At 45.8% G+C, this 26797-nt stretch overlaps 1 protein-coding gene and 1 pseudogene across 1 annotated transcript in view; both read left to right on the top strand.

Moving 5' to 3' along the window:
- Positions 1–1207: 1207 nt before the first annotated feature.
- On the top strand, positions 1208–24935 carry LOC146354657 (CD166 antigen pseudogene; annotated as a pseudogene).
- GFRA3 (GDNF family receptor alpha 3) overlaps positions 24816–26797 on the top strand; it is a 25454-nt gene continuing 23472 nt past the window's right edge. The window contains exon 1 of the mRNA XM_084839483.1: positions 24816–25011. Within this exon, the coding sequence (XP_084695609.1) occupies positions 24969–25011 (43 nt within the window). The 5' untranslated portion in view covers positions 24816–24968. The remainder of the gene's footprint in view (positions 25012–26797) is intronic.

Raw genomic sequence — 26797 nt, 5'->3', positions numbered from 1 at the left:
GCATAAGCTTTTGTAGGCTGGAGTCCATCAGCATCTGATGAAGTGGACTCTATGAAAGCTTGTGCTACAATAAATTTGTTAGTCCTTTAAGGTGCCACAAGATTCTTCTTGGAGCAGAAAGGCATATTCTGTCTCTCCTTGGTCCTTTTGGCCACACATTTGCTTATCACTAGGATCTATAATGTGTCTGCTTTTCAAGTGTGAAGCAAAATGGATACCAAACACATAATTTAAGTCTTAATCAGATGGTGCCACACATACCAATTATCTTTTCTCTGTCCTACCTTTTTCTCATATGAGGTTAAAGAACATATGGATAAGCTATTCACAAGCAGCTCAAATGTTCACATAATCACTGATGCATTGTTATAGAGGCAAAACTCTTAACAGCTGGGAGCACCTTGCAGGAATTCAAATAAAGAAGTGCCCCAAGGGCTCCTTGAACCGATAGTGCAAGGAAAAAACTAAGAAGCTACATCAGCATTTCTCACGTACAGTCTAATTATACAGGGAATTCCGCCACAGTACTGAGGTTCATAAGAGATCTGATCATCTGAGTCAGTGGAAGCACTAAGCTGGTGAGTTGCAGCTGTGGAAAAAGGCAGATTCCATACTAAGGCTTGTTAGGGAAAGAGCGTGAAATAAAACTCCCATTTCCTAATTCCGTTATATAAAATCTGGAGCGTAGCCTCATTCGGATGGACACCCCATCTCCAAAGGGATACCGCAGGGCTGGAAAAGGCGCAGGCAACCACAACTGATCAAAGAGCTGGAGCACATTGCCTGTGAGGGGAGTTGAAAGCCTGTGGGGCTTTGTAGGTGGGGGGAGGGGGGAGGGGGGAGGGGAAAGAAAAATGTGGCAGAGGTTTATACGATGATGCATGTTGGGAAGAAAATGGAGAGAGTTTTTCCTCCCTCTCATAATGCTACAGCTATGCCTCTGTGAAGTGTTCGTTGCAGCACTGCTCATCGCAGGGCCCCGCTGGTGCCGCCGCCCGCGCCCTCCTCCTTCTTTCGCGCCCTTCCCCGCACAGGCCCCCTGAAAGCTCTTGGCCGCTTGTCGTTTCCCTTGGGGCAAGAGCGCCGCCGCCGCCGAAGGAGAGCCGGAGAGAGCAGCCGCCCGCGCTTTCGCCCTTCGCGCTTTCTTCCCTTCAGGAGGAGCAGCGCCCGAAGGCGCCGTTCGCCGGGCGCTTTGCGGGGAGGCAGGATGGAGACCCCCTCTGCCGCCGTCTCTCTCCGCGGCGAGCCGCAGCCGCCGCCGCTGCAGCTTCTCTTGGGCTTGCTGCTCTCTGCCCTTTGCCTGCGGCCGGGACTTGGGCTGTCCGCAGTAAGCACAGGCTACGGAGATGCCATTGTTTTGCCTTGCCACGTAGAGGTCCCTCATGACCTTCTGTTCGGAAAACGGAAATACGAAATGTTAAGCAAGCCTTCCTTTATCGCTTTCAGATCTGCCGCCGAAAGAAAATGTGCAGTTTGACGATGTGCCGGAATATAAAGACTGATGAAGTCTCTCAGGAAATTATACCCTATCAATTCACAATGCAAGAACTGGTGATGAAAAGAGATTCGTAACAGAGGACACTGTCTTTGAACAGGCTACAATAGTCAGGGTGTTCAAACAGCCGTCACAACCTGAAATTATAAGTCAAGAAAAGATTCTAGAAACAGAACTAAAAATGCTCCGGAAATGTATTGCAAAAGGTGGTTATCCAGAAGGAAACCTGGCATGGTTCAAAAACTGAGTTGTTTTGCAACCTCTTGAAGGTGCTGTTGTCATAAATACACAAAGAAAAGTGGCTAGAGCCAGGGGACTTTTTACTGTGATATCTTCTCTAGATTATAAGCCAACAACCAATATCACCGATGCACAGTTCACCTGCATAGTGACATATTTTGGGACAACTGGACAAGAAACTATATGGTCAGAATCAGTGGTCTTTGACATTCACTGACCTATAGAGGAGGTTAAAATTCAGGTACTTTCACAAAGAAATACAATTAAAGAATGTGATGTTCACCCTAAAAAGTTCAGGAAATGGTAATTCTCCACCTCAGGAGTTTTTGTTTTACATTCCTGGAGATCCAGAACCTATAAGAAGTTCTAGTTTTTACGTATTAACACATGTAAGAAGAAATGCAACAGGGGAATACAGATATTCCCTGACTGCAGAAAGTTTGGTGGAGTCCATTATGATTACAGTGCATTATTTGGATTTGTTGCTTACTCCCAGTGGAGAAGTTATTAAGCAGATTGTACAGGATACAGGCAGTGCTTCTCCAATCTCTTCCAGCAGAAATGCCAGTGTATTCTGGCTGAAGGACAATACCAGAATGCCATCAAGTCCTTCTTTTTCAAGTTTACAGTACCAAGATGCAAGAAATTACATCTCTGAAACTACTTTACAGGAGGCTGTAGGCTTAAAGAAAAGGCAAATACTTACACTGATAGTACAAGAAAAACTTCAGATCAAAATGTCAAAGAGAACTGGCCCAGGTGGATCACATAAAACCATAGCCTGTCACATGAAGGGGTTCCCTAAGCCAGTGGTACAGTAGACTATGAATGGAGGGGCCGTAAACAAAACAGAGAAGACTAAATTTGCCAGTGGAAACTTTATTAGTAAAATCAAAATCCCTCCAGAAGAAAATGTTACTGTAACATGAATTGCTGAAAATCAGCTAGAAAGAGCTGTGACTTCTATGAACATACCTGCTGGTAAGTTGTTGTTGTTCAGTCGTTCAGTCGTGTCCGACTCTTCGTGACCCCATGGACCATAGCACGCCAGGCCTTCCTGTCCTGCGCTCTCTCCCGGAGCGTGCTCAAGTTCATATTCATTGCATCCGTGATGCTATCTAGCCATCTCATCCTCTGCCGTCCCCTTCTCCTTTTGCCTTCAGTCTTTCCCAGCATCAGGGTCTTTTCCAGGGAGTTTTCTCTTCGCATTAGGTGGCCAAAATACTGGAGCTTCAGCTTCAGTATCTGTCCTTCCAATGAGCACTCAGGGTTGATTTCCTTTAGGATGGACTGATTTGACCTCCTTGCAGTCCAGGGAACTCGTAAGAGTCTTCTCCAGCACCACAGTTCGAAAGCATCAATTCTTCGGCGCTCAGCCTTCCTTATAGTCCAGCTCTCACAGCCATACATTACTACTGGGAAAACCATAGCTTTGATTAGACGGACCTTTGTTGGCAAGGTGATGTCTTTGCTTCTTACTATGCTGTCTAGGTTGGCCATAGCTTTCCTCCCAAGGAGCAAGCGTCTTTTAATTTCATGGCTACAGTCACCGTCTGCGGTGATCTTGGAGCCCAAGAAAGTAAAATCTGTCACTGCTTCCAATTCTTCCCCTTCTATATGCCAGGAAGTGATGGGGCCAGATGCCATGATCTTCGTTTTTTTAATGTTGACTTTCAAACCAGCTTTTGCACTCTCCTCTTTCACCCTCAACAAGAGGCTCTTGAGATCCTCTTCGCTTTCTGCCATTAGGGTGGTATCGTCTGCATATCGGAGGTTGTTGATAATTCTCCCAGCAATCTTAATTCCGACCTCTGATTCATCCAACCCGGCATTTCTCATGATGTACTCTGCAAATAAGTTAAATAAGCAGGGCGACAATATGCAGCCTTGTCGTACTCCTTTCCCAATTTTGAACCAATCGGTTGTTCCATGTCTGGTTCTTACTGTTGCTTCTTGACCCTCGTACAGGTTTCTCAGGAGACAGGTAAGGTGGTCTGGTACTCCCATCACTTTAAGAATTTGCCACAGTTTGTTGTGATCCACACAATCAAAGGCTTTAGCGTAGTCAATGAAGCAGAAATGGACGTTTTTCTGGAATTCTCTTGCTTTCTCCATGATGCAGCGAATGTTGGCGATTTGATCTCTAGTTCCTCTGCCTCTTCGAAACCCAGCTTGTACTTCCGGTAGTTCTCGGTTCGCATACTGCTGAAGCCTAGCTTGTAGGATTTTGAGCATCACCTTGCTGGCATGTGAAATGAGCGCAATTGTGCGGTAGTTTGAACACTCTTTGGCGTTGCCCTTCTTTGGAATTGGAATGTAAACTGACCTTTTCCAGTCTTGTGGCCACTGTTGAGTGTTCCAGATTTGTTGGCATATTGAATGCAGCACTTTAACAGCATCATCTTTTAGGATTTTAAATAACTCGGCTGGAATACTGTCATCTCCTGCTAGCTTTGTTGTTAGTAATGCTTCCTAAGGCCCACTTGACTTCACTCTCGAGGATGTCCGGCTCAAGTTCAGTGACCGCACTATCATGGCTATCAGGGACATTCAGATCTTTCCTGTATAGTTCTTCTGTGTATTCTTGCCACCTCTTCTTAATCTCATCTGCTTCTCTTAGGTCCCTGCCTTCTTTGTCCTTTATCATGCCCGTCTTTGCACAAAACGTTCCCTTGAGATCTCCAATTTTCTTGAAGAGATCTCTCGTCTTTCCCATTCTGTTGTTTTCCTCGATTTCTTTGCATTGTTCATTTAAGAAGGCCTTCTTGTCTCTCCTTGCTATTCTCTGGAACTCTGCATTCAGTTGGGTATATCTTCCCCTTTCTCCCTTGCTTTTCGCTTGCCTTCTTTCGTGAGCTACTTGTAAAGCCTCATCAGACAGCCACTTTGCTTTCTTGCATTTCTTTTTCTTTGGGATGGATTTCGTTGCTGCCTCCTGAACAATGTTACGGACCTCCGTCCATAGTTCCTCAGGCATTATGTCTATCAGGTCTAATCTCTGAAATCTATTCCTCACCTCCACTGTATATTCAGAAGGGATATGATTTAGGTCATACCTGAACGGTTTAGTGGTTTTCCCGACGTTCTTCAATTTAAGCTGAAATTTTGCAAGAAGCAGCTCATGATCTGAGCCACAGTCAGCTCCAGGTCTTGTTTTTACTGACTGTATGGAGCTTCTCCATCTTTGGCTGCAAAGGACATAATCAATCTGATTTCGATATTGACCATCTGGTGATGTCCATGTGTAGAGTCGCCTCTTGTGCTGTTGGAAAAGAGTGTTTGCTATGATCAGCATGTTCTCTTGGCAAAACTCTATTAGCTTTTGTCCTGCTTCATTTTGTACACCAAGGCCATGCCTGCCTGTTATCCCGGTGATTTCTTGACTTCCTACTTTAGCATTCCAATCCCCTATGATGAAGAGGACATCTTTTTTTGGTGTTAGTTCTAGAAGGTGTTGTAGGTCTTCATAGAACCGATCAACCTCAGCTTCTTCGGCCTCAGTGGTTGGGGCATAGACTTGAATTACTGTGATGTTGAATGGTTTGCCTTGGATTCGTACTGAGATCATTCTATCATTTTTAAGATTGTACCCCAGTACTGCTTTTCCCACCCTTTTGTTGACTATGAGTGCTACTCCATTTCTTCTAAGGGATTCTTGCCCACAATAGTAGATATGATGGTCACCTGAATTAAATTCGCCCATGCCTGTCCATTTTAGTTCGCTGATTCCCAAGATGTCGATGTTCAATCTTGCCATCTCATGTTTGACCACCTCCAGCTTACCTTGATTCATTGATCTGACATTCCAGGTTCCTAAACAATATTGTTCTTTACAGCATCGGATTTTCTTTTCACCACCAGACACATCCACAGCTGAGTGTCCTTTCGGGTTTGGCCCAGCCGCTTCACTCTTTCTGGCGCTACTTGGAAATACCCTCTGCTCTTCCCCAGTAGTATATTGGACACCTTCCGACCTGAGGGGCTCATCTTCCGGCGTCATATCTTTTAGCCTTGTGATACGTTCCATGGGGTTTTCTTGGCAAGAATACTGGAGTGGGTTGCCATTTCCTTCTCCAGTGGACCACATTTTGTCAGAACTCTCTGCCATGACCTGTCCGTCTTGGGTGGCCCTGCACGGCATAGCTTATGGCTTCACTGAGTTACGCAAGCCCCTTCGCCACAACAAGGCAGTGATCCATGAAGGGGTGCTGGTAAGTAGCCAGGTGTTTATGTCAGCTGTTTGAACAGGTGTAGTGTTTTATTGAAATTGTTTTTAGCTGTAAAAATTGTTCTAAAATTTTGTATATTTACATTTTTATTCTGTATTTTATCTTGTGAATTGTTGTGAACTGCTCTGAGCTTTGGCTATTGGGTAGTGTATATATATAAAGCAAGCAAGCAAACTTGGGGTCATCTAATTAAATTGTTTAGCAGTTGATTAAGAAGAGACAAGACAAAAGAGAGGACCTCTTCATGCAACACAGAATTAATAATGAAACTTTCTGCCACAAGGAGCTTTTCTACATGAAGCATTGGTTGTGTGCCCATCATTCCCGACTCATGGTTGTTTACAGGTTCTTTAGAGTACATCCTGACCCTCCAGTTTCACTTCTGTTTGTAAACAACACTTTCCTAAGTTTTTTTAGAGCAGGGAAAATGGGGTATTAGTTCTACACTGTGAGAGAAAGCATGATTTCCTCTTGTGTATTTGCACTATTCTGCTATACCACAGTGCCACCTAGAGGTTATGTAGCAGAAAACCAGGAAAGGAAATGATCCTTATGTAGTTCTCCCTGCTCAATTCTGCAATGAAACTGAAAGTAGATGCAGCGAATTAACAGACTTATGTAGAGAAGCCCAAGATATGATGGCCACAGGCTTAAAAGGAGTATAGACAGATTCGAGGAGGAAGAGAGAGGAGTGTGTCTATCCATGGCTAAGTCACGCTGACTATATGGAGTCTCCATGTTCAGAAGAGGCATGCCACTGAATACCAGTTGTGGAGACAGCAGCAGAGGGAGGGCTATTGCCTTTAAGCCTTGCTTATGGTCACTGTGGGAAGCAAGTTTCTGAACTAGATGGACCTTCAAGCTGGTCCAGCAAGGCTCCTCTTTAGTAAAAAAAACAACAACACCCCACTAATGTCCCTTTCCTGCCATAATATACAATGGCAGACTGTTTCTGGGGGAGAGAGAGAGATTAACACAGAGAGACAGAATATGAGCCCAGGAGCTGTCCATTTCCCCAATATAATAATATTGCTAAGAAAAAGCATTTTTCACACAACATTAGCAATTGGAATCCTTCTGTGTATTGCAGCTGCTGAATCTGCTTGCACAACTCCTTGGAAGGCACTGCAGATCAGTGTGAGGTTGGGGTGAATGGAGGGCAGCACCAAATGAGCAAAGGAAGAGGTAGGCCTCAAGCTGGCATTGAAAGGTAGCCATGTCTTTTGTGGCGATGTGTTAATTTGTTTTGAAAAAAGGTCTTTCTCATGTGCCTTTTATCTGGCACACAAGTTAAAATGCTCAAGTATTTCCTTGGAACTGTCTCCAAATGAAGGTCTAAGACTGGGTGTCTCTTGATGCAAACAACAAGGCAGCAGTTTGCTCCATTAGTAATGGAGTACAGTGAAGCAATTTGTTTTAGGCAGCACCAGGGGGGTGGGAAGATGAAAGCAACCCTAGCTGGGGTGGTGGGCATTTGGACTCCTCTTCAAGCAGCAAAATGTCTTGGGCTGGCACTGGGGATATGTCTGTGCTGTGGCCACACCATCAGAATAAGGGTCATAGCTGCTGTATATATTCTGTGACCACTGCTTAAAAAACAGTTTGAGAAGGTCTGGTCTAAGAAGCCCCCCACACACACACACACCTTATCTTACAGAGGTAGACACCCTGGTGCCCTCCAGATGTTTTAGATTACAACTTCTATCAGCCATAGCCAGCATGTCCAAATGGGCTGGGATGGCGGAGCTATAGTCCCAAACACCTAGAGAGCAGCACTCTGCCTACCCGTTACTTTACAATATCTCAGTGTTGTGCCTAGTGGCCTAGCCAGTTGTGCTTGTCTCTTTCCTTCTTTTCCTCTCTGCTTGTCTCTCAAGTCAGTTTTTAATCCTGGCACACAAACTCCTCTCTCTGGCACTAAGAAATAACCATCTCCTCTCTCTAAATTTCTGTTTCCAGAAGGCCAGCTGCAATAACTCACGGCACAAAGTGAGGATGCGCTTTTTACAGGAGCCTCCCGAGGTTCCAACCTGCATCTGTTTCCACATTATCTTTGGGTGGTGGCTGCGATGTCCCATCTGTTTTGGCTCAGTACATACAGTATTGAACAGTCTTTGGAATCTAGTAACCTCTTGGGCATATATCCAGTGGTTTTATTAAAGAAATAAAACAAAAGTGCCCCTCTTTTGCTATTGAAGGGGGAGGGGATGCTTAGCTTCAGAAGTAATGGCAACCTTGTCTGCACAGTAGTTCCTCTGTTGAGGTTCAAAGTCCTGTTGCAAGGGAAAGCCTGTAGCTCTCTTCTCTACAGGTAAAGTCACTGTAGCATCAGATTATTCTGATAAAGAAAATGGCAAACACCTGCCCCAGCCTACTGCCTGTTCAGGTGTCCATGCTGATTATAACTGAAATGAGTAGACAAGGCCAGATCCTCCTATAGCCAACCAGAAGCAGGACTATTGTTGTGTGCGCGTGCGTGTGAGAGAGAGAGAGAGCGCGCGAGAGAGAGAGAGAGAGAGAAGCTAAGTGTCACCTGCTCTTGTAATTTCTCCCTGAGTTTGAAAGGAACAGTAATCCTGTTTGCTAACAGATGCCAGGTTACTTCTAAATGGTGGTAGGGAAGACATTTATGGTGCTCTGTCCTATAATGCCCCTAAAATGTCATTGGCTCTCAAGGCTTTCTGTTCTAAGCTTTCTGCTCATTATCATAGGCTTGTCCTCTGACCAGCTGCAGCCCTGAGGTCCTGGCCCATCTCTCTAGACACTCAAGTATTGCCTTAGGCAAAGACAGACACACTGCCACTAAAACTATAGCACATCTGCAAACTGAAAAATAAGGAGAGAGGGAAAGGAAAGTGACGGGGGAGATAATAACATCTTGAAACAACACGAAGTGCTGCTTCTCTGTTTTATAGGAAGGGCAGTCTTGTGTTCAAACACCTCTGCTCTAATGCTGCACTTTGAGAGTGTGCCTATGCCAGGAATGGAGGAGAAATGAGTTCAGTTTGCATTTCAATGCAAACCTACCTAATTCGCACTTCTCAAACTGATACCCGAACCAAAATACAGTTATCCTTTAGTATTCACACTTATCCGAATTTGGAATTCTGTTCTCCAATTGAAATATGTGCACAAAAATGTCAGTGATCATTCAATTTGCCATTTAAAAAAAACTTAATGTGGTCTGTCCTGGTGTTTAGATTTCATACATGGGCTAGCTCAGTGAGGAGGTGAGCAGATCTGTCACTCAATAGCTGCTTGCCTATGTGTGATGGTTCTTTGAGCTTTGTGGATTTAAATAAAATGTCTTCTTTCAACAGATTTAAGAAACTGTGCCAATTTTTACAGTGCTTCTTGGCATTTCATGGGGACAAACACATGAATTTCACCCTTTGATCAAATCAATATTGTTTCTTTCCAGTGCAGATTGTTTGTCCCGCCTGTTTGTTCTAGCTATCTACATTCTAGCTATCTCCAAGTTATCCAGGAGTTAATTACTGATACCTCTCGACCCCTGTTGTTAACTGCGGTTTTGCTTCAGGGAAATTAAAGCATTTTCTTTTATGATCCAAGAAGAATGGGCCTGTATCCTGCTGCATAACCCCCAGACCAGCTGGGAGGGTTTACAATGACTGAGTTCGGTCACTGCCTTTTCCGAAGACTTGCCTACTCTTTCTTGGACTGTACATATGACAAAGAGAGGCTGGTGCAAGGGACTCATCAGAGGCTGTGTCAGAGAGAAGAAATAAATGGCTTTCTGCTATAACCTTTGATACTCTGAAAGCTGAAGTATTTGTGCTTTTTAGCCAATAATACCACAACCACTATCTGATACAGCTGATGAAAAGCTGAACAGAGTAATTGTTGCTTGGTTCATGATTTAAAGACGGTCCAAGTTCATGGCTCACGTAAGCAGTTCCAGTGTCAAAAAAGAAAAGATAAAAGATGGATTATCCAGAGCAGCCATGCTGGTTGGACTGATGAGAGTTGAAATCTAAAACAACTGGAGGGCACCCGATTGGGGAAGGCTGGCCCAGAGCATCACACAAGCCCTACATTTTCTCCAGAGTTCCTTCAGTGTAAAGAAAAATCAGTGAGGACAGCATAATCCTTAGCCTGGGCCAGGGGCGTTGCTAGGGTCTTAAAAGATCCGGGGCACAGGCCCATAACACAAATTTGCATACACACAAACACACACAAGTCTAAGCACACGTCTAATGTGTGTGTGTGTGTGTGTGTGTGCTGTGTGCATGCAGTGTGCTTGCATGTGTGTATAGATTACATACATACATAAGAAGTGTGCACTGACCCCCCCCCCTTCAACTCAGACCCCGATTCAGCATTTTGGAAAACATCCCACTTCTGCTCTGGCCAATTTGTAGTCAGACCACTTCAGCTCAGCACCAAACCTGAGTCAAGGTTTGGAAAAATAAGTCTTTATGCTTCCTGTAGACTACCATGGGAAATTAGAAAAAAAACTTTAACTCTTTTTTCTTGGTCAGAACTAGATAATTTCAGGCATAGTAGCCCCCTAGAAGAGGATTACTCCTGTCCAATGTCAGAAAAATAGGTACAGGGTTTATATTTTGATTTTCTTTTAAAGAGAACTGCCAATAAGGTTTAGTTCCTTGGAAGAATTGAATAAAAATTTCAGGATTCATTGCCTCATCAGAGGAGATCATGTCTGCCAAATTTCAGAATGCTAGCCACCAGGATTTTTGTGCAAGGATGGCCTTGACATTTTGAGGTCTCCAAAAGAAGTCATACTTATCTCCCTATGTTCTTTGTGGACCATTGTTCTGAAAATTACAGACAGCCTACAGTTGTCCCTAAGTAAGAAACCAGAAAAGTTTCAGAAGGATAGGTGCAGCAGTTCATGTGGAAGGGGGGTTCTCCAGTTTGGGCGAGGGAGTGATTTGCTTTCCCTTCCATTCACCCCTTCCCCAATAGTTTTTGGGTAAATTTGTATGCAAATGCATAGGTCATTTGAGGTGTCCCCCAGGCAAGAAACCTGAAAAGTTTCTAAAGGATATACATGCATTCTAATTTATTTATTTATTTATTTATTTATTACATTTATATCCCGCCTTTTTTCCTCCAAGGAACTCAAGGTGGCATACATAATCCTCCTCCTCCTCCATTTTATCCTCACAACAACAACCCTGTGAGGTAGGTTGGGCTGAGAGTATGTGACTGGCCCAAAGTCACCCAGTGAGCTTCCATGGCCGAGTGGGGACTAGAACCCGGATCTCCCGACTCCCAGTCCAGCACTCTAGCCACTACACCATGCTGGCTTACTAGAATTTATTTACATTTCACCACTGTTAGCAGCAGGGGAACATGGGTGGGAAGGTACTATTGCACTCATGTCCTGTTTGTGGGTTTCCTATGGGCATCTGGTTGGCCACTGTGTGAACAGAATACTGGACTAGATGGAGCTTGGTCTGATGCAGCACGGCTCTTATGTTCTTAAATAGAGAGTGCCTCTGAGCATGTGCAGAATGTTTTTCTTTCACCACTGAGTACTTACATTCTCCCCCTACTAATTCTATTTCCCTCCATGCAACCATCCCTCCTCATCCTATCATCCTCCAGCAACTCTTCATCAAAACAGATGTCTTGTTTTGTGCAACTCCTCTCTACCTCCTCGTTATGCACAAGCTCTCATTGTATCTTCCTCCCCATAACTTCATTTGTGCCAAGACTTCACCAGGATTCAGCCAATGGGTCTGTTTTCAAAACTAGGTCTAAGTTATGGAGAAACTCTGAGCATGCACTAAGTGCCTTTCCCTCACCACTGAAGCTAGAGTTCATGCAAAAACAACAACAACACCCCAAATCTACAAATGACAAAACATGCATAGGACTGAGCTGAAAGGGTAGTCAATTCATTAGACAGAATTGGGTAGGCACTGTATTAAGCCTTCAGGACCATGCTCACAACTCAGGACTTATTTCTGAGTAAATATGCAGAACATCAAGGTGCAAACCTCCCGGCAAAAGTAACTTGTGTTGGAATCCTATGCACACTTTCCTGTGGGTAAGCCTCATTAAACATAATGGGGCTTCTGAGTAGGCATACATAGGCTTGTATACATGAGCAGAATTTATCTCCCCTCCACTTAAAAAACAAACCAAAACCTCATATTTTTTATTAAAGCTTTCTGTTCATAGGAACATAGGAAGCTGCCTTATGCTGAGTCAGACCCTAGGTCCATCTAGCCCAGTACTGTTGTCACTGACTGGCAGCAGCGGCTCTCCAGGGTTTCAGGCAGGATTCTTTCCTAAGCCTACCTGGAGATGCTGGGGATTCAACCTGGGACCTTCTGCATGCCAAGCAGGTGCTCTACCACTGAGCTACAGTCCTTCCTATTGCTGGACAATGGCAACTGACAAACAAAACAGCCCCAGATTTCTCTGCAACCATGTGAACCCACTGTTCTCAAAGACTTGAGTGAGGAGGAGGAGTGTCTGTTTGTATAAAGTCTAATACCATTCAGAACTTCTCTTGCCTGCCGAAAAGAATTCTCTTTAAGAATTCCCCAAGATGTGCTCTGGATGGAATAAAGAAGAGAAAGAAAGAAAGAACAGGATAGGGGAGGAAAGAAGAAAAGAAGAATGGTGATTGGAAATGTGCACGGGGGTGGGTGGTAGAGAGAATTCCCTAAGCCAAGTGGCTCCTTTCAGAGAGGTAGTACTTCAGAGGAATTTAGGAGGCTGTGGAGGGTTTATAAGGATTGCACATACTTAAATTAACTTTATGAGGTGAGGTGACTGAGGGCTTTTTCTAGCTTTTTTAAAACTGGAGAACCTATGTAAAAGCTCCAGAAGTTTCTCGATCATGACACCATATAGTCCTAACCCTCCCTTTGGGATTATTTGAGTCCTACAGCTATTTAGGAGGAATTAAAGTGGAGGGAGAGAAAGAAGTTTGTGGAGACTGATTGGATCCTTTGCTGTACTGAAGCTACTAAACTTCTGCAGATGCCAAAGTTTCCAGTTTGGGGCAGTAAAATCAGATGCTGTGTGAAATACCAGTATTTCACATGGAGCTCTTTCTTCCCTTCCTTCTCCCTCTTCAAAATTTCATTGCAGGCAAGCTCACAACAGTGGGCATGTAAGAGCAGAAAAGTGGGGGGAGAGAGGTTTTTTGCACCTCAAAAAAACCCTACACCAGAGATTAAGGATAGTGACCTCCTAATGGTCACCTTAAACACCTTCTGATTAGGATCTCTAATCCCCTGGGTGACTTGACAGTTTTTACTTTTTGTTTTAGACTTTGAGAAAAGGAAAATTTACGCATAGCTAGCGCGAAAGCCACTGGACCTAACTGTCTGAAATTTGGTAGGTTCAGTCAGCTCCATAGGGCCTGCTAGGTCCCCAAATTCCATGAATTTATGTGGAAGCACACACAAAAATTATAGCTCTTTACTTTGACAGATTTTCTTGGAAAAAGCAAATTTTACCTGTGGCTAGCACAAAAGCCACTAGACCTAACTGTCTGAACTTTGGCAGGCTCAGTCATCTCTATAGGGGCTTCCAGGTCCCCAAATTCCATGCACATATGTGGAAGCCCAATATATATATATATATATATATATATATATATATCTTTGCTTTGACACATTTTTTTGAAAATAGCAAACTTTACCTTTGACTAGCACAAAAGTCACTGGACATAACTGCCTGAAATTTGGCAGGTTCCATCAGCTCCATGGGGGCTACCAGGTTTCCAAATTTCATACACTTATGTGGAAGAACAAATAAATTATAGCTCTTTGCTTTGACACATTTTCTTGGAAAAAGCAAATTTTACCTGTGGCTAGCAAAAAAGCTACTAGCCCTAACTGTCTGAAATTTGGCAGGCTCAGTCATCTCTATGGGGGCTGGCAAGCCTCCAAACGTCATATATTTATCATACAAACTAAAAAAGTTATAGCCATTTCTGTTTTCCAATGCAAGTCAGTGGGAAAATGTTTTAAAAAATGGCAATTAGGACAGCTCAAAAGATCCGGGGCCCAGCTCGAAAGATCCGGGGCCCGTGCCCTCCCTAACAATGCCCCTGGCCTGGGCAAAAGATTGTAACTCTGTACTGTTTTGGACTCTGCACAATTTAAAAGAATGGTTATCGTGATACATAGTGGAAGCACTGCAACATTCATATTATAACTGCAGTTGCCTCTAACTCAGTCTTATTAGCATGTATGAGTCTCCCTAAGAGCAACCAATTTTAGGGAAAAGGAGCAAACTGCCTTTTAAACGTCACAGACAAAAGCTCCTTCTGTTAGTCCCAGAGATACAGTGCCTCTGGGATGGAATACCCTGGGATAATATACTTCCAGTTTTCTATCTGGGGATAAAAGCAAAAGGATTTGAAGCCACATATGCAGACAGTCACTGTCAACATCTTGCACCAAATTCTAGAGTGTGCTTTATGAGGCATATAATGAACAGATGTTAAGAAACAACAGCGCTTGTCCTTGTGTTCTTCGAATGTTGACATTTTGCTGGGCTGTTTGCTGGTGGTTAATAATTCTGTGTGGCACAGGTGCTAATACATGCTCTGGCTGCATTGTGTGTGTCTGTCACTGGCCCTGTAACGAGAGGATTGCGTTGTTCTAAATATTCACCTAAGCAGAGACGTGTTTGCACAGTTCCCTGCAGTTTGGATTTGGGTGTTCTTGTCCTGACTAAATGGTCCAAGCTCCGCAGTCACAGCCAGAGTTCCCTCCTCCTCATTCAAAAGTGTAGAGTCTTTTTCATTGGGTGGTCTCCAAATGCCAATGTGTCACTCAAGATGGGATGGACTGTGGTCAGAACCTCCACAGTACATGAAGTTTAGGGAACACAGTGTAGTTAGCTGTAACACCAGCTTCCAACATGAGATGGGATCTAGCTTTGTCTTCAGCAGCAGCCCAAAATGTCATCTCTCACAGCATTATTTACGGAGCCTTTAGAATAAGACTTTTAACGATGATGGTGTTAAAAAAAGAAGTAAGAACTGTCTAAAAGAAGGTCCCTGAAGTTACTAACTGACCAGCTAAAAGCGCCTTTAGTTGGTGGGCAGCTCTACTAAAAGTCTGGTAAAATCCCATATATTCTAGCTCAGCAGTAGGCAACCTTTTAGGGCTTGTGGACACATTAAGCAATTTGATAAACTGTCCTGGGCACCACCACAAAATGGCTGACAATGGAAAACTATTTCCCAGAGGGCAAATTCTTCTTCAATCCCCCCTACTGCCAGCCAATCTCTTTTTCTTTCTCACTCTGGATCACCACCCATATATACTCACTCTCTCTCACCCTGGCTTACAGACTATTTGTCAGTCTTGCTTGCTCACTCTCTCACACACACACCATGTATCCATCATACATGCCTGCCTGCCTGCATGCTTGCATGCATGCGTGCATGCACACACCCTCCTCTGCCTCACTGCAAGCATACAAATCGCATGCTCACTCGTTTTAGGTTTCCTCCAAAATCCCCCCTAAATCCTTTCTCTCTCCCTCTCTGTTACTCACACACATGCAGCCCCATCCATTCAGGCAGACAAGCATGCAACCCTCCAGGTTGCTCTCAGATGGCCCCCCAGCCCCCTCTGACTTCCTGCTGCTCTCCCTGCCCTCTTCCTGCTACTCTCTTTAGCCACCCGCTCCTTTCCAGACAGAAGTGACCCTTTTTTTTTTCTTGGTGACTGGATGTGCTGCAGAAGAAAGTAGGGCTGTGCAGGGACAACCCCAGCCGCTTTGTGGCTTCCGAGGCAGACCCAATTTGGCTCAGGCTGATTTGGGGGGCCACCAACCGAACTCAGCCCCAAACCCTGACCCCGCTGCGCATACCCCCAGCTCCTTCCTTGGGCCACCGCCTCCTCCTCCACCTCCACTGTCGCCGCCGCCACCTCCATCTCCTCCTCCACCACTTCCACCGCCACTCCGCTGCCGCCTCCACCTCCGCCACTGTTGCTGCCACCTCCACCACCGCCAGCTCCTGAGTCCTGGACACGCGCTGGCTTTGGTTGCAGGGAATCAGCATTTTAAAAATGGCGACTGCCTGCAATTAGAGCTGGCGTGCATCCAGGGCTGGCGGCAGCAATGACGATGGTGGCAATAGAGGCAGCGGCAGAGATAGCGGTGGAAGCAGTGATGGTGGCAACAACAGTGTTGGGCAGCCCAGGTAAGGGCCTGGAGGCGCCGGTGTGGCTGGGCCAGGGTGCTGAAGCTCTGAAGCACACCGAAGCGCTTTGGAGAGCTGACCTGGTTCGGGTCGCTTCATGTCCCCTCCACTTCGCAACAGAAGGGGCCCAAAGCGGCCCACTTCAATGCAGGCTTTGGGCCGAAGCAGTGCACAGCCCTAGAAGAAAGCATCCGCATACAGCCACCTGCCATCTTCTTTTCCTCAGAATATCTCTGAACTCTATGTGTGGCCTAGAGGCATTAACGGGAGATTAAGATGGCAGCAGCTAGAGGCCTCACTTTGCCTTAAAATGATCCCAGCTGCTAGATTTTTATTTTTTTTTTAAGTGGGATGGATACAGTACCTTAGTGGACACCAAGAATGTGTGCCCACACACTTGTGCCTGTGAGCACCATGTTGCCTATCCCCGTTCTAGCTTGTCCTGGAATCCTGTGTTCTTGCAGAGCTGAATTCAAGTTCACTGGCAGAAGATTCCTGGAATTCTACATTCTCCCAATGTCTTTTTTCTAATATTATTATTGTTTACTGCAGGCAAGCATTTAGCCCTAACTGCACTTCATTCCACCGATGCAATGAATATGGACTTGAGCACACTCTGGGAGAAAGCGCAGGACAGGAAGGCCTGGCGTGCTATGGTCCATGTGGTCACGAAGAGTCGGACACGACTGAACAACTGAACAGCAAGCACTTCATTCGAATATGCCATGAAGAAACCACCAGCAGTATTATGCCAGACTTCTTGGGAAATGTTTGATGGATTCTCAAAGTGTGTCCTCACAAGCCTTATCAAATGGGTGAATGGCTACTTGATGTTGGCCAAGATATTTTGTTCTCTCCTTGCTTTTGTTGTGCTCAAAGGTCATGTGGAGTATATGCAGCCTGGGAAGAAGATTCACTTCCGGAAGCTTCTTCTGTAGTGCTCTGGGCTGATTCAAGAAAGGACTTGTGCCAAATAGTGGATCAGCTTTTCCACAAGTTGCTGGCCAAATGCCAGATAGAAAGGATTGGAGTAATCTGTCCCTTACAGCCCCACTAGAGAAAGAAGCATGAAAAACCGGATTAGTAAATTGCACATGCCCTGTCTAAAGTTATTTCTTTCTCAAAGTGTTGTCTTATTTCAGATGCCAAAATATAAATAGCCAGAATCGTTAATAATAAAAAAAAACAGACTGGGAATGGGAGGGAGTAACTGAACAGAGCTCCAAGTTTTCTTCAGCAGTTGTTATGTCACATCATAAGACTAGTGGAGCCGGATGTTGTTTGTATAGTCACTAAAGAGCACTTAGTTTTCTTTGGCTGCAACATGAGCCACGTTAACACACTCTCTTCCAGGGTTTAATTTGTACCAGGGCCCAGTCCTAGGATTTGTTTTCAGTTGCAGGGCTCGGCCCTAGAATATGCAAAGCATAGACAAAGAAAGGTGCCTGCTAGCATACAAAAACGCCTTTGCCTCACTATTATGACAATTCCGAGAGAGGTAGCAGTGTTAGTTTGTGTGGTTCAGCAAAAACATGAAAGATTCCTATGGTCCCTTAAAAGCTAACAAATATATGTGAATTCCAGTCCATGAAAGCTTGTTTGGGGAGCTAAAACCTGTGCCCCGTGGAGGATGGCGATGTATAAATTACGAACGTTAAAAACTAAACTTTGCCATCAGAAGGGAATGGAAGCCAATAAGGTGAACATGAGCTGGATGGGAAGGTTGAAACAGTGGACAAAGCTGTACAATGAACAGAGATTAACTTTCAGAATTTATGGATCAGATAAAATCACTTCAGCCTGATCTTAAAGAGGAGTTATTAGTATAGCTGGTGCCAATTTAGGCAGAACTGGAAGGACTAACAGCTCAAACATCATTACAAAGTGGGAGGTGTATAATTTTGGCATCAGCCTACAAAGAGCAGTGAAACATGTGAGCCAAAAGAGTCTCACCCTCCAGAATTAAATTGAAGACCTGGAGAATAGGTCATGATGATCAAACTTCTGGTTTGGTGGGTTCCCCGAATCTATTAAGAAAGTGGAGTGGAGTCTCTATTAATTGGCTAACACAGACATGGCCTGATCTGGATATAGATAAATGGCCTATAGAGAATACATATACCATTGGACAGACCTCCGAGTCCAGCAGATCGGCCTAGAAACTTAGGCTGTGATCCTATGCACACTGAACTCAGTGGGACTTAACTCTGAATAGACATGTACAGGTTTTCAGTGCAAGTTATTAAGTACTTGCACTATGGTTTAATGGAAAATGTCCTCTCATTGACAAGAGCAGCACTTGATGGAATTTCAGGGCAATAAAATTCAATTTTATCAAGGCATAACAGTGGAAATGCTCAGGAAACACCTTGCGTTGAAGGATATGCAAGCTCTCTGTGCAGCAAATATAAAGTACAAATGGAGTTTCCCATTCAAGTTAGTAGTGCATTATAAGAGCAACGCCTTGTTTGCTGTGGCCAGTAGAAGAATGCAAGGAGGTGCCCTTGAACTTGGAAGTGCAATTGCTTGATGGCAAGTCATCAAAGACAGAAGACTAACTGTGCAATTTTATACATGTCTACTCAAAAGAAGTCCCATTACATTCAAAGGGACTTACTTCCAGGCAAATGGGTATAGGATTGCAGCCTAAGATACCACTTCTCCCTAGGAAACAAATACGAACAGGAGAAGAGTTAAGAAGAGAGCTGACAATAAAAAACTGGATACCTGAAAACTCCAGTCATGCTGTTATATTGGACACTGAATTAAGTGGTAAATAGTTTTAATCATTATTACTTGCAAGGGTGATAGTTTTTATGTTTTAAGTAGAACAACCAGCTCATGTTTGAAAGAAATGCTGTAGAGCTTATGGAGCTTAGTGTTTCCTGATCTTTGGGGTAGTGAGGTGGGGTGTTGGTTTCTTCTGTAGGAGGCTGGCATATATTCTGAGCCTCAAAATTGTAACTGGAGAGGTAAACTCAAGCACTTTGGTGTTCAAGAGAAGTGAGAGAGATTTATTGTTTTCTTAGTTTTTTTAATGGTTACACTTATTGTTTGGGGGGGGTGAAGGAATGCAGGGGGGACAGACTCTATAAATTGGTGACTTTGTACATTGAGATGTCAGTGCTTAGAGAACATGATTTTTAACTTGTTATGCTTAGTAATACTAAACAAACTTGCAGAGCCAGTGACTGAGCAGTCATTTTGATTTTATTTCCTGTAAACTGAAAGGTACAAATTGCCTTGTTATGAAGGAATTGCCTGCTTGAACTTTGCAAGGACTGTGTCACAATAAAAGAGGGTATCAATTTACCTCACATGTGAATTCTGAATCAGAAGATATGCTCAAAGATAAACAGAAGAGGTAGGTAGGTTCTTGTAAAAGGGAAGCTGGAAAACCAAAAAGTCAAAGGATAATTGATTCACAAAGTAGCACCGGTCCCTCATGTAAAATAAAAACACCACTGAATATGGCCTACAAATTGAAATCTGACATTTGTTAATGGTTCCTGTGTTCTGACTGTCTAGCATTTGTAAAGATTAAACTACATGTTGATTTCCCCACAGATAATTGTGCCCAAAGTGGCTCTTGATTCCCCAGAAGCAATAGCACAATGGACCCTCAGTTCTTTGCATGACTCCCTTCACCCATGCAATGGTGCTTTGGGCCAAAGGCCATTACAGAGTTAAAGGACATGGTTAATATGGGGCGGGGGGGGGGGGGAGCGAGAGCTACTTAGCTTGCAGCCTACTGCTAAGTTCTCCTCTACACACAATAGATTCAGGTACCTTCACAAGAGATTTCTTTATTTCTACAATACATGAGAAATCTCTAACTTCTGTAGAATTGCATGGCACGCTGTCTCAGCTCCAAGGTCAACACTGAGAGAGAGATGGGGAGAGGTTCTACTTGGGCCTCCTATGAGAGCTAAAAGCAGCAGGTTCTCTTAAAGTGCTCTCTCTCTCTCTCTCTCTCTCACACACACACACACACACAAGTTCTAACCCTTAATGAATTGCACTGCTGCTACAATCAATTTCTAGGGATGTACGAAAGTCACCTTTTCGTGGATGTGATTCGCAGTGGGGGGGGGGAGGCACTCCGTCCCTCCCCCCAGAATCCTCGACGGGGGGGAGGCGATCCGGTCCTCCCCCCCAGAATACTGCCCAGCCGGCTCCACGGAGCAGCCCTATGAAGAGAGACTGAAAGAACTGGGCATGTTTAGCCTTGAGAAGAGAAGACTGAGGGGAGATATGATAGCACTCTTCAAGTACTTGAAAGGTTGTCACAGAGAAGAAGGCCAGGATCTCTTCTTGATCATCCCAGAGTGCAGGACACGGAATAATGGGCTCACGTTACAGGAAGCCAGATTCCGGCTGAACATCAGGAAAAACTTCCTGACTGTTAGAGCAATACGACAATGGAACCAATTACCTAGGGAAATGGTGGGCTCTCCCACACTGGAGGCATTCAAGACGAGGCTGGACAGCCATCTGTCAGGGATGCTCTGACTTGGATTCCTGCATTGAGCAGGGGGTTGGACACGATGGCCTTGTAGGCCCCTTCCAATCCTACTGTTCTAAGATTCTATGACTATTCTATGATTTTATGATAAAACGGCGAAAAATAGGGAACGCAAATGGCGGCCGCCGTAGCCACTGCCATTTGCGTACGCTGTTGGGTTTTTTTGGCCTGCCGTGATAGGCAACGTAAATACTTACGTAGCCTATCACGGCAGCCTGGCTGGACGCAAAAGGCGTCCCTGCATTAGCCGTGATAGGCTACATAAGTATTTACGTAGTCTATCATGGCTATGATCAGGAAGCGAATGGTGGCCACAGGGCGGCTGCCATTCGCAAGTCAGCGCAGACGGCAGCAGGTAAGTGCTCTGTTTTGCGCGCCTTTTGTGGGTTGGGGGGGCGGGGGCTTTGTTCCACCACGGATTTCAGGGGGCTGAATGCACTGGCGTTTGGCCTCACCAAGATCCATGGCGGAATTCTCCGCCATCTCTATCAATTTCACAGCCCCATCTGCATTTCCCTAAGACACCACAACACTGGATTACACTGCAGAATTGCCATACACTATTCACACATCCCTCCGCAAAATGGGAATAACAACACTAGGCTACTTTGCAGGACTTTCTCAGCTACAGCCCTGCCTCCTACAATATAGGTATAATAATGATGAACTTTACCTGCATACATTGTCAAGGTAATTTTTTAAAATGTTTATAAACGCAGGAACAAAACATATAAATAAGACCTGAGTTAGAAAGATCATGAACTCCTGTCTTTGCTGCTACCTTCTATTTTTTTTGGTAGATACATTACTGCCCAAACCCAGCCACAAAAAACTCATGGATTTTTTTTACAAAAAAAATGAGGCTGAAATTACTTCCTTAGAGGGAAGGCCCCCAAAAGGCTCAACACACCCAGAAGGGTTACCACACCCAGATATTAATACACCCACTGCTGTGACTTCATTCATTGGCTAAAAACACTAAAACATGGGAGCAGGCTAGTTTCTCACAAAATGAATAGACAGAATAGTGGCTGCACATTTTGCCTCATATCTCAGGTTCTACAAGGCCAAGAGACCTGCTGTGTTGTTGTTTTTAAAAAAAATAAAGCTAGGAATCTGGAGATTATGGTTCATCTCCAGGGGGTCAATTGTTCTTCCTTGCCCCTTCCTGCTGATGCCCATGAGCACAGATGAAATTTGGAATGGCTGTCCTCATAATGTGACAGTTATCCATCCCTCCCTTTCCCTTATGTTCTCTTGCAGTACTTTCCCAGCCTGTGTGGGTGAATGCATAGGGTTTTAAGGTGCTTTCACATACCAGCGTTAACAGCCCAATCCTATGCATGTTTACCAGGTTGAGGGGCAGGGGTTAAGTCACAAAAAGCCAGTGTACGTAAGGAGTGCATCTTCCCTTGTGATTCTAGGCCTGGCAGGGATTGTCCTTACAAGCAATACCGCTCCCCCCTTCCGCAACATTCCTGTGTTCTCCCCACACCTCACCTGTGTGCTGGAAAACAACTCATTAGTTCACTTTAAATTAAAGTGAACTCAGCCTGGGGCCCATGCCAGATGGAGCAGGATGGGAGGTCAGTGATATGCATAGCCATCAGTGGGGGAGCCTGTCATACTACTGCCCTTTTGCTTTCTAAGGCAGGGGCTCCCACGGGTTACCAAACAGAGGGCCTAACAGGCCATGGCGCTGCCTGACTGGCCTGCCAGAAAGCTGGCCTCACCGCCCCTTCCAGGTACACTTTCTGCCATTTGCATTGCAGCCACTCTCAACTGTGCTCAATGGAATCCTAGCCTGCCACCCCCAGGCCTAACTGACTGACCTTCCCTGGCTGGGCCTTGCCTACCCATGTTGCAGGAAACTAGAGAAGAGATAGATGGGGCAGGCTTGCACAGCATGAGGTGTTGCTGCTGCTCTCAAAAGGAGCTGCTTCTGCATAGAGAAGCCTGGTTGTGTTGCAGCCTTCTACTCCCTTTGCCTTAGGAGGCTCTCCCACAGTGCCAGTTAAATTCAGGGGCACCTCTCCTGTGTTTAATTTACTGACCTTCTGTCCTGTCCTGAGTCTTGCCTGTGTGGCTGCAAACTGAAAGTAGAGATGGACGGGACAGGCGCAGCACAGCAGCCACTGTTGCTGCTCCCAGGATGGCATCATGATGGGAACCTGGGGCGGGGGGAGTAGTTACACCCCCTTGCCCCTAGGAGCGGATGCCCATGAATAGCACCAATTTTGTGTGTATCTCAGGCTAAGCAACTTGCCTCTGAAAAAAAGTTTTGCAATGCCACTGTTGGTAGAGATGAAAACAAGTCATGGTTGACCTGAATGTGCTAAATGATTTGCAATGTCATATTATTACTATTGTTTAGCACTGCTGCTGAACTAAAACACCAGTCAGAATAGCAAAAATATGGCCAGGGCTATCCTAAATATTGATAACTTTGTTCCAGGAAGGAACCTAAGGCAGGTCTTTGGTGAATTATTAAAGAACGGATCCGGGGAGCTTCATCTCATGCATGGCTCCTCGGAAGACCCCCTCTCTTCCATGGGGTTTGCTTACATGCTGGTGTGGAGGGTTGCACTTTGCGCTCTCGTGGTATCGCGGGCAGCTCCCTGGTGCGGACAAGAGACTTTGGCACTCTGCATACATGCCCCAACTGCTGCCCTGTAACTGTGATTACAAAGACTTGAATGAATTAGATTTGTGAACAAGAACAATGGCTCATTTCTAAAAATTAAGCTTATTATAATATGAATATTTGGCAGAACTGTTCTCAGGACTTCCTATGTCTTCATCTGCCATTCTGTTGCCCAGACACACAGTTTTAAGATATCCTTCTGGCGATCCTCTTCAGTTTACTTGGGGTTTCACAACCTGAACTGGTCTTCATAGCATGCCAATATAAGTAGCATCTGTCCAACACAAATGGCTGGGGAATCCTACTGTTTACTGTTCTCCATAGTGAAATGGCTTCCTACAGCCATTTCTTGAACAATTACAAATTACAATGAACCTTTTGGAGAAAGACTGCCCAAACATTCTGAAAATCCAAGTAAAGAATAGAGTATCCACCAGATTTGCCCACATTCTAACAAAAAAGATAAGCCCAGAATAGAATGTGGCCCAATAACTTGTTGATAATTCCTTGACACTTTGCTGCCAAACTTCTTTGACCTTCCCCTTCCAGCACAAACCACCACAAAGCCAGTCCTATGCCTGAGAGATGGTGGCAGCTGTCAGGCTTCAGCAGGGTGGAGCGATACTGGTAGTAGAGCACGTTTTGCATGCAAATGGTCTCAAGTTCAATTCCTCACCACATTTTCAGATAGGAGTGGCTAAGAACCCTGTCTGAACTCTGGGCTACAACTCCTATCATCCCAAGCCAGCATACCCAATGGGGAGGGATGATGGGAGCGTAGTCTAACATCCGGGCACCCAGGTCTGGTGAAGATAGTACTAAGCTAGATGGAGTAGTTGTCTGCCTTGGTATAAAGCAGCGTTTCTACCCTATCCGTCAACTCTAGCCGTTAAGTTCAAGCCCCAAACTAGGTTCAGCACCTTGGATACCTCCTTTACAGTTCTGTTTGTTTTTTGACCGAAACCCAGAATGGATCCACAGCCCCACCGAAATCGGGGCCACCAGCCTTCACCGGGCTCTCCCTATGAGCACTATTTGTACAGTTCGGTTTTGATCTTAAATCCGAACACGGCGCGTCTGTAGAGAGGAGGCGCAAGAAACGCTACTTGAGAATCGACAGAATCCGGCACGCCCGCTTGCCCAGCTCAGCCATTGCTACCGGGCCTCCTCCTCACAGAGAGACCAGCCTGTTCCTTCTAAGAATTTAAGCTCGACAGCTCACAATTTCAAAGCAAGAGGAGGGACGCCCCTATTGGGGGCACGTCCTGGCGCAGAAAAAGCGCCACGCTACGCCCACCACGAGGCCGACCCCGAGCCGAAATCGCTCCGGGCAGCTCCGCGGTTGCCTGCACCGAGAGCGGCGCGCTCGGTTGTGCACGGCAATTGCGGCCGCGCTCCAGCAGGGTGCCGCCGCCGCGCCCTCCCCTCCCCTCCCCTCCCCTCGCGCGCTGGTTGCGAGTTCCCGCCTCCCGCTCGGTCTCCACGCGCGCACCTCCCAAGCCCCTGCTGAGGAGGCGAGTCCCCGCGAAGGCGGGACGAAGGAGGGCGGCTGGCAGGCAAGTGGGCAAGAGGGGCTGCCCAACTCAGTGAGCCTTCCTTCCCTCGGAGGCCAGTTTGGAACGGAGTGACCCCGCGCGGCGCCGACTCGGTCTCCCTCCGCCATGGGGCTCCCTCTGCTGCTGGGGCTGCTGCTCTCCCGAGCCGGTAATGGGGGGCTGGGGGCGGGTCGGTCGGCGCCGTGGAGGACGGGTCCGGGTTGCTTCATCTCTTGCATGGCTCCCCGGAAGACCCCCTGTGCTGCCTGGGGTTTGCTTACACGCTGGTGCGGAGGGTCGCGTTTTGCGCTCTCGTGGCATCGCGGGCGGCTCCCCGTGCGGACGAGAGACTTCGGCCCTCTGCGTACACGCCCCAACTGCCGCCCTGTAACTCTGCTTGGTGCGGCTCAAGGAACAAGTTGCGTGTCCGGCCGCGACTTTTGGCTTTGTGAGCTGCCCGTCTCTCTTATTGAACTAACCAAAATGTCCTACTGTGGATGTGGGGATTTTTTTTTATGGGCTGTAGCGCGCGGCTGCCTTTGCTTTTCCTATCTGGACCGTGGGTCGCCCTTCCTGTTCTGTTTTCTCTTTCCCAAGGCAAAGGGGGCGTTTTCGCTGCAAGCCTAGGCACAACTTGCTAGGAGGGGAGTCCCACCAGGAGACTTGCTTCCGCGTAAGCATGCTTAGGATGGGGCTGCCAAGTCTCCCTCTTCCAGTGAGGCAGTGACCGTACCAGTCGTCCGGATTTCTTTTCCAGAGCGCGCTCCATGTCTCGGATTTGCAGGCAGCGGCGCGAAACTCCGTCTCACCCTTTTCTCATTTGCTAGTCACTTAGGGTGTGTTCAGGCCAGGCGGATCTCTGGTGGCGTTACTGATGGGTGCTGTAGGGGAAGGGAAAGAGGGATATACTGGACGCAGGGGTGGGTGCGGGCGGACACGTAGCCCCCATTCCGCTGCTTGTTAACGGAGGTGGAAAGTGGCTGCAACTTAGAAGTTTTAGGATGAAAGATCTGGTAGTAGCAGATTTCCGTTCCAGGTAGCAGGGAGAGATGTTCCATCGGAGAAACTCAGCAGCTGCCTGCTAAGTGATTTCCAGGCGAGAGAAGGGCAGGCAGCCTTTCTTCAGCCAAAGAATTAGGGCCATTCAATAGCACGTTGTAGTAGAAGCAGCTTGCAACGGGCAACTCTCTTGCTCGATGGTTAGTAAGTATTCTCATAAGAGACACTAAATTAGATTTTAGTATTGAGTATGGAATCGAATGGAGGGGGCTTCTCACATATGAGGCTTGTTTTGTTTTACATCTGCTTGTAATCTGTGTACCTGGGAGAGAATGTATATTTGATTTAAAATTGCTTCTCTTCCTGTGATTTCACACTTTTCAGTGCTGCACAAGCATCAGAGGATAACTGTCTCTGTCTTGCTCTGTGAACTTCTCTGGGGAATTCTGTTGGATACAGAGCACTGTATTAGATGGACTCTTGGTCTGCTCTAACACAAGTGGTACTTAAGTCGTTGCTAATGCAGGATAGAAAGCAAAAAATGATCATTTTAAAATTACATGCATGTTGTATCTAATATGGCTTTTAATATCAAATTATAAACCAGCGAAATCCCAAAAATGCTAGTATCTTACCTGAAAATATTGTGACTGTGCTTTTTGTGTTTCCTGTATCTGTAATGAAAATATAAAACATGCATCTGTGAGAATAGCTATTTTTGGCAGACTTTCTTTTATTAACAACATTGAGACATGCACAGTTGTGGCGTAGTGGCTGGAGTGTTGGACTGGGAGCCCAGAGATCCGGGTTCTAGTCCCCACTCAGCCATGGAAGCTCACTGGGTGACTTTGGGCCAGTCACAGACTCTCAGCCCAACCTACCTCACAGGGTTGTTGTTGTGAGGATAAAAGGGAGAGGAGGAGGATCATGTAAGCCGCCTTGGGTTCCTTGCAAGA

Source organism: Heloderma suspectum, chromosome 2 (genome assembly GCF_057233095.1).
Source record: "Heloderma suspectum isolate Gila_16-S chromosome 2, 16-S_ref, whole genome shotgun sequence".
Taxonomy (NCBI): domain Eukaryota; kingdom Metazoa; phylum Chordata; class Lepidosauria; order Squamata; family Helodermatidae; genus Heloderma; species Heloderma suspectum.
The sequence above is the reverse complement of the archived record's forward strand: the minus strand, read 5'-3'. Positions and strand labels throughout refer to the sequence as shown.